The sequence below is a fragment of the Vombatus ursinus genome, unplaced genomic scaffold, assembly GCF_900497805.2.
Source record: "Vombatus ursinus unplaced genomic scaffold, bare-nosed wombat genome assembly UNPS02008996.1, whole genome shotgun sequence".
In the NCBI taxonomy this organism is placed as follows: domain Eukaryota; kingdom Metazoa; phylum Chordata; class Mammalia; order Diprotodontia; family Vombatidae; genus Vombatus; species Vombatus ursinus.
The window spans coordinates 9,138,228-9,151,072 of record NW_020948774.1 but is presented as its reverse complement, the minus strand read 5'-3'; the positions used below and the strand labels follow the sequence as shown (position 1 = coordinate 9,151,072).

General features: G+C 36.4%; 1 protein-coding gene across 4 annotated transcripts in view; it reads left to right on the top strand.

Moving 5' to 3' along the window:
• The window catches only part of GAS7 (growth arrest specific 7), a 282,466-nt gene that overhangs the window by 149,458 nt on the left and 120,163 nt on the right, over nt 1-12,845 (top strand). For all 4 annotated transcript variants that reach the window (XM_027850132.1, XM_027850135.1, XM_027850134.1 and 1 more), the window contains exon 2: nt 12,495-12,615. In XM_027850132.1, coding sequence (XP_027705933.1) covers nt 12,495-12,615 — 121 coding nt within the window. The remainder of the gene's footprint in view (nt 1-12,494; nt 12,616-12,845) is intronic.

Below are 12,845 nucleotides of genomic sequence, written 5' to 3'. Positions count from 1 at the left end.
CAAAAATAACTTAGCCTGCAAACCTAAGAAAATGGACCTTTAATGTGACAGTGGATTTGTGAGCATTTCTAAAGAAAAAACTAAAACTGATAGGAACTTTGAAATAGAAATTCAAAGAAACCTAGAAAGACGAATTTATTTGAGTAGTTAGAAGGAGCTCTATCATAATATAATGCTAGCATTCTAATAGTGAGAGAAGAAATAAGTATCCATTCAAAACCTAAATGTTTTCAAAGGATATTTAGAGAGTTAAATAAGCAAAACAGGTGATAGGGGTAAATTGTCCCATTCACCTCCTCCCTGCCCCCAAGCTTTTGAAAGAGGAAAAGAGAAGAGAAGGTAAAAGGAATATATTAGTACTGAAAGGAGGAAGAATGGGAAGGAACTTTCTATTTCTCATCAATGGGTAGTAAGAGAATGCAAGCATAGAGCAAAGGGTATAAAGGAATTGGTATCTAATGAATCTTACTCTCAAGCGAAACAAAGTTGAACAGGCAGAGTTTGGTGTCTTTTTTTTTTCATGTAGGATTAAACTCAACTTCAGTTTAAGTCTATCTCTTTTGCCTTTTAGGATATTGTATTCTAAGATCTCACATAAAACACAACAGAAAAACAAAAAGTGGGGGGATAAGAAGGTTAATACCCAAAAGAAAATAGTCACAAGCAAAACAAACTTAGAGAAGATATAGAATTCAAGGGTGTGCCTTAGCTGGCTTCTTAGACAATTGAAGGATTGAACAATTTTAAATATTATTTTTAAAAATCATTTTTCAACAAATTTTTAAAATTGAAAAATTAAAAATATAGTTAATAGATGTAATAAAATATTATGATGTCTTAGGAAATGACAAAAGAGACAGTTTCAGATAATCTTGGGTAGCATCACCATGCCCCCATTCTTCCAAAATGCCACTCCATACCCCCACTTTTCAGTTTCCTTTTATGTATTATCTTCCCCCATTAGAATGTAAAGTCCTTGAGTGTAGAGATATAATAGTAGGATATAACAGTAGGAATATTATTTTTACCCCTGGCACTTAGCACAGTGCCTAATGTGGTAGATACTTAATAAATGACCTCAACCTGGTGTCTTTCTGACTGGACAGAAGGGGATGTATTCCAGAAATGTTGAAGAGAAAAAGATTTGGCAAAGAATTGGATGAGTTGAGGATGACACTAAACTTGTGAACTTTGGGGACTAGAAGGATGGCAAGCAAGTTCAAAAGAGTTCAATGTTCAAGTTAAAAAACTATGGACCAATAGTCTAACAGTCTTAATGAATATCGATACTAGCAAAGAGGATACAACAAAAGGATTATACACTATGATCCAATTGGATAGAAATTCTACAAGAAATGTAGGGTTGGTTCAATATTAGGAAAATGGTAAACATAATAGACCATATTAATAACAAGAACAATAAAAGTCACAGGATCATATCAATAGCTGCAACAAAAGACTTTTGAGAAAATACAACACCCATATCTATTAAAAACAACACTAAAAAAGCAGAGCAATAAATGGACCTTTCCTTAATATGGCAAATACTATCTATATACAATCAAGAGCTTCCATAGCTCATGCCCATTACTGGCCCCTGGAGCCAAACAGAACTCTACTAATTCCCCTTCTTCGTTTGTTTTTTGTTTGTTTGTTTTTATTGTTTTTTGCTAGGCAATGGGGTTAAGTGACTCGCCCAGGGTCACACAGCTAGTTAAGTGTCAAGGTTCTGAATTTGAACTCAGGTCTTCCTGACTCTAGGGCCGGTGTTCTATCCACTGTGCCACCTATCTGCCCCCAAATTCCCCTTCCATGTTATAGCCCTTCATAAATACAGTACTTAAAAACAATAATCATATTCCTCTGAGTCTTCTTTAATAAACACTCCTGTGTCCTTCATGTCATCAAACCCCAGTGATTCTTTTAATACCTTTATGATCAAATACAAATTACTGTGCTTGACATTTAGAGTTGACTCTGAGAGAGCAAGCCAGCCACAGAGAGACTTAAAACTTAAAAGGCCCATTTTGAAGTCACTATCTCCATAAGAAATTATTGACAAATTTCAGGGAAAAGCAGTAAAGAACAGCAATAAAGGAACACTGGGAAAGGAAATGGAGATCTTTTCCTTAAGAGGAAACAATTAAATATAGGAGTTTGGAGGGAATCTTAATTACTGAGTGGTCACTGAGATTAAATTGTAGGTACTTGTCTCTCAAGGTCCACATAACTTTTCTGCTTTAGGGGATCCTGGATTTAGAACTAGACGAGGCCTTAATGATTATCTATTCCAAGCCTCTTATTTTACACATGTGAAAATTTAGGCCTAGGACTATTAAGTGAGTCCCCCAAGATAAATGAGAGAGCCTGGATTTGAATCTAGATTTTCTAACTTCTAGATCCGGTGCTTTTCCCACTAAAAATATCTTAGTAGTGAAGTCATGATGTCTATTGGAACCTCCTGAAATGAAGTCTCAGTCTCAATATTTTGATTTATCCAAAGACACACAGAATCTTGTCAGAACTATAAGGAACCTTAAAAATCCTCATGTCTAACTGAAGCCTCATGTTGCAAACTGAACCCCAAGGAATGACTGGCCCAAATTCACTCAAGATGAAATTAGGGAATGTTTCTTAGGTAATAATTAGCATTGCCAATTGAGAAGTAGTAAGAGCCAGAAATGCCCTATGTACCCCACATAGCTTTTTATTTGCTCTTTTCTTATGGCCTTATGTATTTTTAAGTTTTTTTTTTTTTTAAGTTATGTATGTGTCAAATCCCCTTTCACCACCTTGAACTATGGGTTGTATGAGAGCAAGGCCCTCTTCTTATCAAATGATTTTATTCTCTTAGGCCTAGTACAGTACTTTGTGCTCTGTAAGCAATTACTTATTAATTAATTAACAAATATTTTATTTTAATTTCAAGTTCAAATTGAAGAATGCTAGATTTGAAATTGAGTTGAGATCAGAGAATGCTAGATTTAGAAAGGTCGTTAAGAGACAGATCATCTAGTCAAACTTTTCATTTTATGGAGGAAAAAATTAGGATCCCAAACAGTGAAAGAAAGAACTACCTCAGGGTGAGACTTGTTATAAATAGCTGAGGTGCGATCTACTCCTGGTCTTCTGATACCAAACCCAATACTCTTTTCCATTAAGACAGGCTTCTACTGAGACCTTGGCTGCTGTGTCATTTGAAACAGGGAGATGATTGTCAGAGCAAGGGAAATAGAGTTTGTGGTCCCTAGTGGGAAGAGAAACTTTGAGGGACTTCCCTTTTCCTGTTCTTTGAATTCACATGAAAAGATATGTATGTGGGAGGAGGGAGAAAGGAGTCGGAAGGAGGAGCCCCTGTATGTTGTATGTTTAGCTTACTACTGCCCCCTAGTATTCTCCCAAGAAGCGTTTTAGACCTGAAAAGTCCTACCATCAGGACAAAATTATGAAATAAGACAGATTTCTCTTTAGATCCCTCCTCTTTTATCTCATTTCTCTTTCTAGTAACTATCTTGATCTTTTACTTGGTGGTCAACTAGTTAAGATCTCAACTAGGATTTTCTACATATATGTGCATTTTAATATATGAATTCCTGGAAACAAACAAAAAAAACTCAACACTTTCAGGTCTCAAAGAAACGGATATCTAATGGTAGAATGTCAGGCATCTTTGAAAGAGAAATGTTTTAGGCCAGGGTCCTTTGAGGTTACATCATAGGGGTTGGCAGATTCTCATAAGGCTCACCCTGTTCCATCATCAATCAAATAAGTCTTAACATTTCACCTCCTACCAAGTCTTTTCCAGATATAGAGCCCCACCATCCTCATTTTTACCATTCTTTACCCCAATTAGATGCTCCTCTCTATGAGGCTCTTACCTTCTATTTAATGCATGTGCTTTTCCTGCTCATTTGCCTTTCCTGCTCATTTGAGTTTTTGTTTAAAGTTTTCTGTGTCTTGACTAGATGGTAAGCACATGGGGCATGGAGGAGGGATGTTAGCAGCAAGAGTTTATTGCCTGTGTAATTCTTTTGGAATAATCCTGTGATCATGAAAGCATTTTTGATGATGACAATAGTACAGCTTGATACAAGAGTCACACTGGTGTCATTTTGACAGTCATACATCAGTTTCTAACCTTGTTATCTAGAAGACCATTTCTTACCAAGAGTTAGAAGGGGTTTTCAGGTAGGCTGGTCATTGAGGGTAATTGCATGCAGTGTCTAGGGTCTTTGTAGTTTTTGTTGTTAAATTTTATTTATGGCTGATTCATATCACAGCTATCAGCTACAAAACCTACCAAAAAGTTTGTTCTATTCTATTCAATTCTAAGATTATCAGATTCAGAGTCAAAAAGGTCTTCAGCAGCAACCTAGAACTATCCCCTCATTTTATAGATGAGGAAATGGAGGCCCATAAGGGGGAAGTGCCTTGACCAAGGTATCAAGTAGCAGGGTTAGCAGATGAATCCAGATCCTCCAACTCCATACTTGGTGTCTTTATATCTATCTTTTCTCAGCATCATTCAGAAGTACCTTCAGGAACTGAAAATACACATCTTAATGCAGAAAAAGCCGCTCTTTTCATTTCTATGATGTTGTTCTGATAGATTTACCAAGAAGTAATCTTCTATTAATCACATAAATACGTAAATGTTTATATTAATGCAAATATATGTGTGTATGTATGTATGTATATATGTCATATAAAATACAAACACATGTTTATATGCTATATTATACACATTCATGTGTGTGTCATTTATTACATGTATATGTATATTTATTGGAAGGCATTTTATGCAAAGTCCAAATACGCTTCAATAATGTGCTCCTAATTAACTCCTTAATCATCTCACTACTAGGTATACTTCATTTTTTTTAAGTCTACCATGCATTTTTTTTAAAGGAAATTTAAAAATTCTTAAATCAAGCATCAAATAAGGTTAGTATTTCCACATATGTAATAGAACATTATGTAGTTATTTTGAATGGAATTTCTTTATTTCTTCTTGTTGATTTTTGTTTTGAATATACAGGAATGTTTATTATTTTTTATTCTAGAAGTTTTCTGAAATTATTATTTCATTTAAGTTTATAGTGATTTTTTTAGCGTTCTCTAAGTACATCATCATGTTATCTTCAGAGATATGTTGTTTCCTCTTTTCTGATGCATATTCCTTCAATCTATTTTTCTTGTCTTATTGTTATAGCCAGAATTTCTAGCACTATATCAAATATAGTGATATATACTATATCAAATATAGTGAGATATGTATGTATTACATATACGTATTGTGTATATACATATGTGTATGCATATATGTAAGTATATATGTGCATGTGTGTGTATATATATGTATGTGATCATATACAAATGTAGTGGTGGTGATGGTGAATATCCTTGCTTTATCCTTTATCTTATTGGAAAGGCATCTAGTTTATGTCCTTTACATTTTATACTGGCTCTTGGTTATAGATAGATATTATTTACCTTATTAAGGTGAGGTCCCTTTATTCCTTTTTTAGTGTTGCTGTTGCTCTTTTTAATAGAGATGGGTGTTGTATTTTATCAATAACCTTTTCTGCATCTATTGATATAATCCTGTGACTTTCATTGTTATTAATATGGTCTATCATGTTTACTATTTCCCTAATATTGAACCAACCCTATATTCTTATAGAAATCCAAAATGATAATGGTGTATAATCTTTTCAGTTTGTTGTATCTTCTTTCCTAATATTTTTGTATTGATATTCATTAAGTGTGTAGACTATTGGCCTATAATTTTCTTTTGTCTCTCTTTGATTTTGGTATCAAAACCACATTTGTATCAGGAAAAAATTGGCAGGGTCCCTTCTTTTTCTATTTTTGCAGTTTATTTAATATTGGAACTAATTGTCCTTTGATAGAAGTTGCTTGTAAATCATCTGGTCTTGGGTTTTGTTTTTTTGTTTTTTTCTTTGCAAATTCATTTTTTGTTTTTTCAATTTCTTTTTCTGAGATTGGATTAAATGCTTTCTTATTCTGTTATTCTGTGCATTTCATATGTTTGTAAATATCCATTCATTTCAGTTGTCAGTTTTATTGCTAAATAATTGGGTAAAATAGTTTCTAATAATTTACTTGATTTTTTCATTTGTTTCTGAATTTTCTTTTTCATTTTTGAGACAGCTAATTTGCCTTTTCTCTTTATGTTTTAAAAGTCAAATAAGTTGATTAAAAAAAAGCTACTATTTTTATTCATCAATGCACTATTTTTTGTAATTTTGTTAACCTCTTCTTTCACTTTTGGAATTTCTATTTTGGTGTTTAATTGGGTTTTTAAAATTTGTTATTTTTCTTTCTCCCCTCCCACCATCTTGGTTACATGCTCAATTCATTGATCTGTTTTTCTCCCTCTCTTTGCTATCCTCATTTGTTTTATGGGTGAGTTCATCCCTTTCACAGTCACAGCTAGGATTATCAATTGTGTATTTTCCTTTTTTCTTATACTTTTTCCTCTCTCATGCTTAGTATGAGTTACGTATGTTTAATGCTTTCTGCTTCTGTTCCACTGCCTCTGTTCTCTTCCCCTTGATCTGACCTCAAACATAGATTCTTCTTTCTTTCTATTTAAAATTGAAAGTTTAATGACTACTATGAAAATACGTTCAATACGGTTGTACGTGTATAGCCTATATCACATTGCATACAGTCTTGGGTGCAGAGGAGAGATAGGGAGGGGAAGGGAGAAAAAAAAATTGAAACTCAAAATCTTATAAAAGTGAATGTTGAAAACGAGCTTCACACGTAAGTGGAAAAGTACTATTAGGGAAAAATTAAGTAAAATTGAAAGTTTAGACTGAATCACAAAATTCCTGAAAATACAGCACTTAAAAAGGCCAATTTAAACACTTTTGAAGAGGTGTTACAGCAGACACTCAAGTAATTCTTTCTTCTTTTGCAAAATTTTGAAGACAACTAAAATGATTTGGCGAGCTTAAGAACATATAGTAAACATAGTCCATTTCAGAAGCAGAGAGCCCTCAGTTTGAGTACACTTTCTGTGTTTACTGACTAGACTGTATTCTGTTTCTACCCACCTACTGTTTCAACAGCTAGTCCAGGTTCTACTTCCCCTAATTTTCCATGAGGCCAAAGGGAAGTAGGAGCTCTCATCTGATTTCCTGGGTCCTGGTTTAGTTCTGAGTTTCTGTATATCACATTCCCAACTCAACTACTCTTATTTCTTCTATTACTCAATATTCTTTGTTCCCATCCAGAGATTTGGGTTACTTCCATTTATTGTTCAGCTACTTTTATTTTTCAACAAACTTTGAATTCCATCAAAGGGCTGCACTTGAGGACCTAGAGGGTCACATGTGGACTCAAGACCACAGGATACCCACTCCTGATAGACTCTGGTGCATTCATAGCAACACGGATCACAGGATCATCCATTTAGAACTGGAATGTCCTTAGAATGAATAAAGGAAGGAAAAAGCAAATGAAGGAATGAATCACGCCTTGGAGAAATTGATCTTTCACCTCAGAAAACTTAACCTAACATTTATATAGTGCTTACTATGTGCCAGGCACTGTGCTAAGTGCTTTATAGTTATTTATCTCATTTGATCCTCACAACAACCCTGGGAGGTAGATGCTATTATTATTCCCATTTTATGGAAGATGAAACTGAGGCAGGCAGGGGTTAAGTGACTTGCCCAGGATCACATGGAGAATAAGTGTCTGAGGCTGGATTTGAACTCAGATCCTCCTGACTCCAGGCCCAACATTCTATTCATTGTGCCACCTGAACAGGTCACTGAACCGCCCTGGGCTTTAGTTTTTATTATCTATACAGTGAGGGAATTATACTAGATGAACTCTGAACTTCCTGCCAACTATAAGTCTATGGTTTGATTTAATATACAAAATCATTCTTACATTTCTTTTCCACAACTTGTGTTCTATGCTTTAGTTTCCTATTCATAGTAAACTCAAAATCTTTTTTTTTTTTTCAAATTCTCCACTCTAGTATTCCACAGATTTTAGCCACTATCTTTGATATGACTAGAAAATGATTTAACTTCCAAAGCTTCAATAGTCAGGGACTGAGAAGGAGAAAATAAATCTCAGACAACTTGCTACTTTTTCTCTACAATGCAGCAGGTTGTTTTACTCCAGTATATTGAAGAATGTGATGTACCCCTTTCCTAGCCTCACTCACCAAATCCTTTCTTTTCAGTTAGGTAGTTATGAACAATATTGAACTGACTGTAATTTTATTTTTAGATAGCACTTTTTATTCCATTAGTGCGTGAACTCACAACGAGGAAACTTCCTCTACCAATGCTGGCAGTCACCTGTTCGGCAACCTGTTAGAGCTGCCTAGGCCAGTGAAGTATTAAATAATGTGTCCAGGGTCACACAGCCAGTATTCCAGAGTTGAGACTCAAATTCATCTTTTGGACTCTGTGGTTTGCCTTTTTACCAACTATGCCACATTTAAAAGTTTAACTTGAATAGACATATATTTAAGGACAGCAAGCCATAGCTCTAACATAAGGAAGATATTAAAAAGCATGACATTCAGAGACCCCGTACAAACATGGGAATATAATTAAATATGAAATTCAACAAACATTTATTATTATAGGCACTCTGCTGTGAGGGATTGTATGGGGAGTAGAGGTAGGCACGACAGAGAGTAAGGGAAGGAAAGGGACCAGTGCCTGTACTTAAGAAAATAGAAAGAGGAAAAAAAAAAATAACATAAAACTTGCAGAAGAGCATGCAAAGTACTGTTTCAGTGTTGAAGGAAACATCATTTCCTTTTGGAAGATCAGATTGTTTAGAAGATATACCCATTTCAGCTGGATCTTGAAGGATTCATTAGGTAGAAATAAGAATGCCAAGTCATTCCATCCAGGCAGAGGGTATGAGCAGGTCTGTGCTCACACTGGTGAGCAAGTGCATGGTGACTAATCCTCATCTGTAAAATGGGGCTAATAATAGCACCAACTCCCAGAGTTGCTGTGTAGATACAATAAGATAATCTTCTTTGCAAACCTTAAAGCACTCCGTAAATTCTAGCTATCCGTTTTATAACATAGAGATGATAATAGCACCTACCTCTCAGGGTAGTTGTGAGGAAAAAATGAGATAATATTTGTAAAATGCTTTGCTAAGCAAATAGGAACCAAAAATCTAGTATTCCATGATTGGTTCACTAGCTAGATCTCTTAAGAAAAAAAGAGGATGTACCTGTCTTCCTATCCATAAAGGATATAATAGAAAGAAAGACAAAAAACACCTATGATTTAGTTTGACCTATTCTACTATCCTTGTGTGGATGAGGACTTCCTGCAGCTGGACAAGGGAAGGGCTAGGAGGAAAAGAGATTTATTTTATCTTTCTTGAGGTAGTGGACCCCAGATCTCAGCTTTTTGATTTAGATTGATATTCTTTGGGCTTTCTTTTGAAGAATACCTTTTGAAAGAAAGTAAACTGGAGGGGACACAGAAGCCTATATTATTTATATACCAGATCTTTATCAAGTCTAATCAAGTGAACAAACATTTATTAAATACTTCTAATATGTCAAGCACTTTGCTTTGTGGTTGGAAGATGTTAGCTTTACCACCTAGTAATTCATGTATGCTTAAAGGGGAATGTGGAGACCAGTAGTCTATCTTCAAAATGGGACCCTCTACCAAGTAGTTGTAGTCTATACCATTAGCCAGATTAGAAGCAACTCGTCCCTTACCTCCATTAATATTGCCAGGAAGTCTGTGCAACCACCACTTAGGATAAAATGGTAGTTGGTCTGTGGGTAGATTCAGTGTTGTTAAGTGAGAAAAAGGAAATGCTGTTTGTTTTAAGGTCATCTCTGCCATCTCTGACCACCATCTAGTGCAGAGTCTGCTGCTTTTAAGGCAGCACAAACTTTGACCACTTTTTTTTTAATCTGCCTGAGAGTTCTGTAAACTGTAATCCTTCCACTTAAAAAAGATAGGGACCCTGTGCAGAGTCTGCTGCTCCTAAGATCCCAGGCAGTGGAGACCTTACTTTATTATGTTTATTTTCTTTTGTAATTTTACTGAGTGATCTGTAAGCATGAATCCTTCCCCTTAAAAACTTTCATGCCAACCATTGAGAGCTCACCCTTGGCACTCTCCCACATATTGTTATAGTTCTGAAGGATTCTCCAAGGAGTTGTGGTTACACCTGGTTGGAGAGGAGCTGATCATGTCAGCTGTATAAAGAACTTTACAAGGGGTTGTGGTTTCTTGCCAGTTCCGTGCTTGTCTTGACTGTTGTTGCCTTTGGGCATGGGACTGAAAGGGATACCTCCCTTTTATAGCCATGGCCTTTGCCTTGCTTTTGTCTTTTTTCATAGTGCACTATCAGAACATCAACGTATTCTCAGGCAGTTTGTCTTTATTTAATCAAGTAGTTTTAGTGAAGCCTCTTTTTTTTTTTTTTAAACCTAAGTCATATTCTGGCCTCTCTGAACCTTCCCTCATTTGGAATAGAAGCAATTAGGTAAACCCAAGTGACATCATCATCATCACTAGCATTTATATAGTGCCTTTTCTGTGCCAGGCACTATGCTAAGCACTTTGCAGATATTACTTTATTTGATCCTCACTACAACCTGGGTGTAGGTGCTATTATTACCCCCTTTTTACAGTTGAGGAAACCAAAGCAAACAGAAGTTAAATGGTTTGACCAGAATCACATAACTAGTAAGTGTCTAGGGCTGTATTTGAGCTCATATCACCCTGATTCCAGGCCCAGAAGTTTCACCTATGAAAGTTTCGGATGGAATATGCAACATTCTCTAACCGTTGTTCCCCTGCCTCTTTCCTGAGAGTAGCAAAGTGGTATTTTTGACCTCATTATTTGTCTTCTAGACTGATCATATTAATTAATCTGACTTTGGATATTGTTTAGTATTGCTTTTATTTACATTATTGTAAACAATCCACCAGGTGGCGTGGGTGAGCTAGGCAGATTGGGCTGTCAGTCATTCCTGAGTTTCAGCACCTGTCTGGGCATGCTCAGACATCAGCAACTTGCTCCTCCTTTGCGTGTGTCACTTCTCCATCTGCTTAGGGGTTGGTTTGCCCCTTCCAAGCAGCTTATATCCCCTCCCTTCACAGGAATATGACATTCTTTCCTACCCAAACATCATTCTGTGGGAAGAGGGAAAGGAAAATGCCTTCCTGAGCTCACATTAGTTTCTGGAGTTATTGTTATCATCTGTCTCTGTGTGTTTATGCATATGCCTATTTATTTATTTTGCTATTCATTCATTTATTTGTTTGTGTCTCAGTTTTTTTAATTCTTAGCCACACTTGTAACAGTTCATTCCTAGGCCTTTCACTTTGCCCCAATAACTTAGCCCCATAGACCAAGTATTTCATCCCTAAGGCAAGCAAACTTCTCTCCTTTCCCTTTAGGTAAAGTAGCACTAAATAAAATGACACAAGTTAGAAATTCTGCTGGTTAACAGAGTTTTCATGGTTGTTAATTAAATTTGAATTTTAAAGTTAAGAACAAGTTTGCTTGAACAGGTGGCTACTTTGACTAGATTAGAGGGGGAATAATAAGGGGCAGTGGGATACTTCCAGCCCTCTGGGAGGCTCTTACGGTCTCAGGGCTTCAGATCCTTGGAGATGTTCCTCATATTGGTGGCTGCTTGTAGTACAGGATCCATCTCAATCCTCTGGCAGGGCCTCATGGCTTACTTTTCAGTTGTCATTCCCAATCAAATCCCATAGTACTGGTTCCCTCCCACCCTCCCCATGCCTGAAATTCTCTCCCTCCTCAACTCTGCCTTCTGGCTTCTTTCAAGTCCCAGCTAAAGTCACCTTCTCTGAGATGCCTTTCCTGATTAACCTTAATGATAGTTCCTTCTCTTAGTTGATTATTTCCAATTTATCTTGTATATAGCATTTTTGTATATTGCATGTTATCTCCTTCAATAGACTGTGAGTTCCTTGAGAGCCAGGACTTTGCAATACTATTGTAATTTCATGCACAGTGCCTAATACTCTTTTTGAAGCTGAGGCAAATAGGGTTAAGGGACTTGCTTAGGGTTACACAACTAGTAAGTGTCTGAGGCCAGATTTGAACTCAGGGAGATGAATCTTCCTGACTCCATGCCTAACACCCTATCCACTGTGCCACCTAGCTGCCTTTACTGGTACATAATAGGTATTTAGTGAATGCTTATTGACTGACTGACATTGCCTAATGCACATCAATGTTTTGTCTTGGTTATATCATAACAAAAAGTGATGATGACACAGATCTCAACATCATAGCACATCGTCCACGCATGTGCCTGAAAATCTTACACTTCCTAACATGATTTAGGAGTTATGACCCAATTGATTATCATTCTTCCTGAACCGTGCAGATTATAACTATTGAAAAAATAAATTTGTGTGGTGACCTTTTTCTCTTTCTCTCTTTTCCCCTGCCTCCCCACACACTAACAGAAGCCTGGAATGGTTCCCCCCCAGCCTGCAGAAGAAAATCAGACTTCCTTTTTGCCACCCGGCTGGCAAAGCTACCTGTCTCCTCAGGGCCGCCGATACTATGTCAACACAACCACCAATGGTGAGTACAGCTCGAGAAAGCATCATGTCCCTACTTCCCAGAGTTCTCACATCTTTAATTCTCTATCCTCTTAAGTTTCTGCTGAATAGACTGGTTGCCCCTGAAATGCATGCTAGGTGGTAGATTTCCATCCAAGCCACACTTGTGATTTTGAGAACACTTTTAGAGTAAGGGCTGATATGGGTCCAGATTTGAAGATTGTGCAGTGCCAGGTTATGTATGCTTAGTGA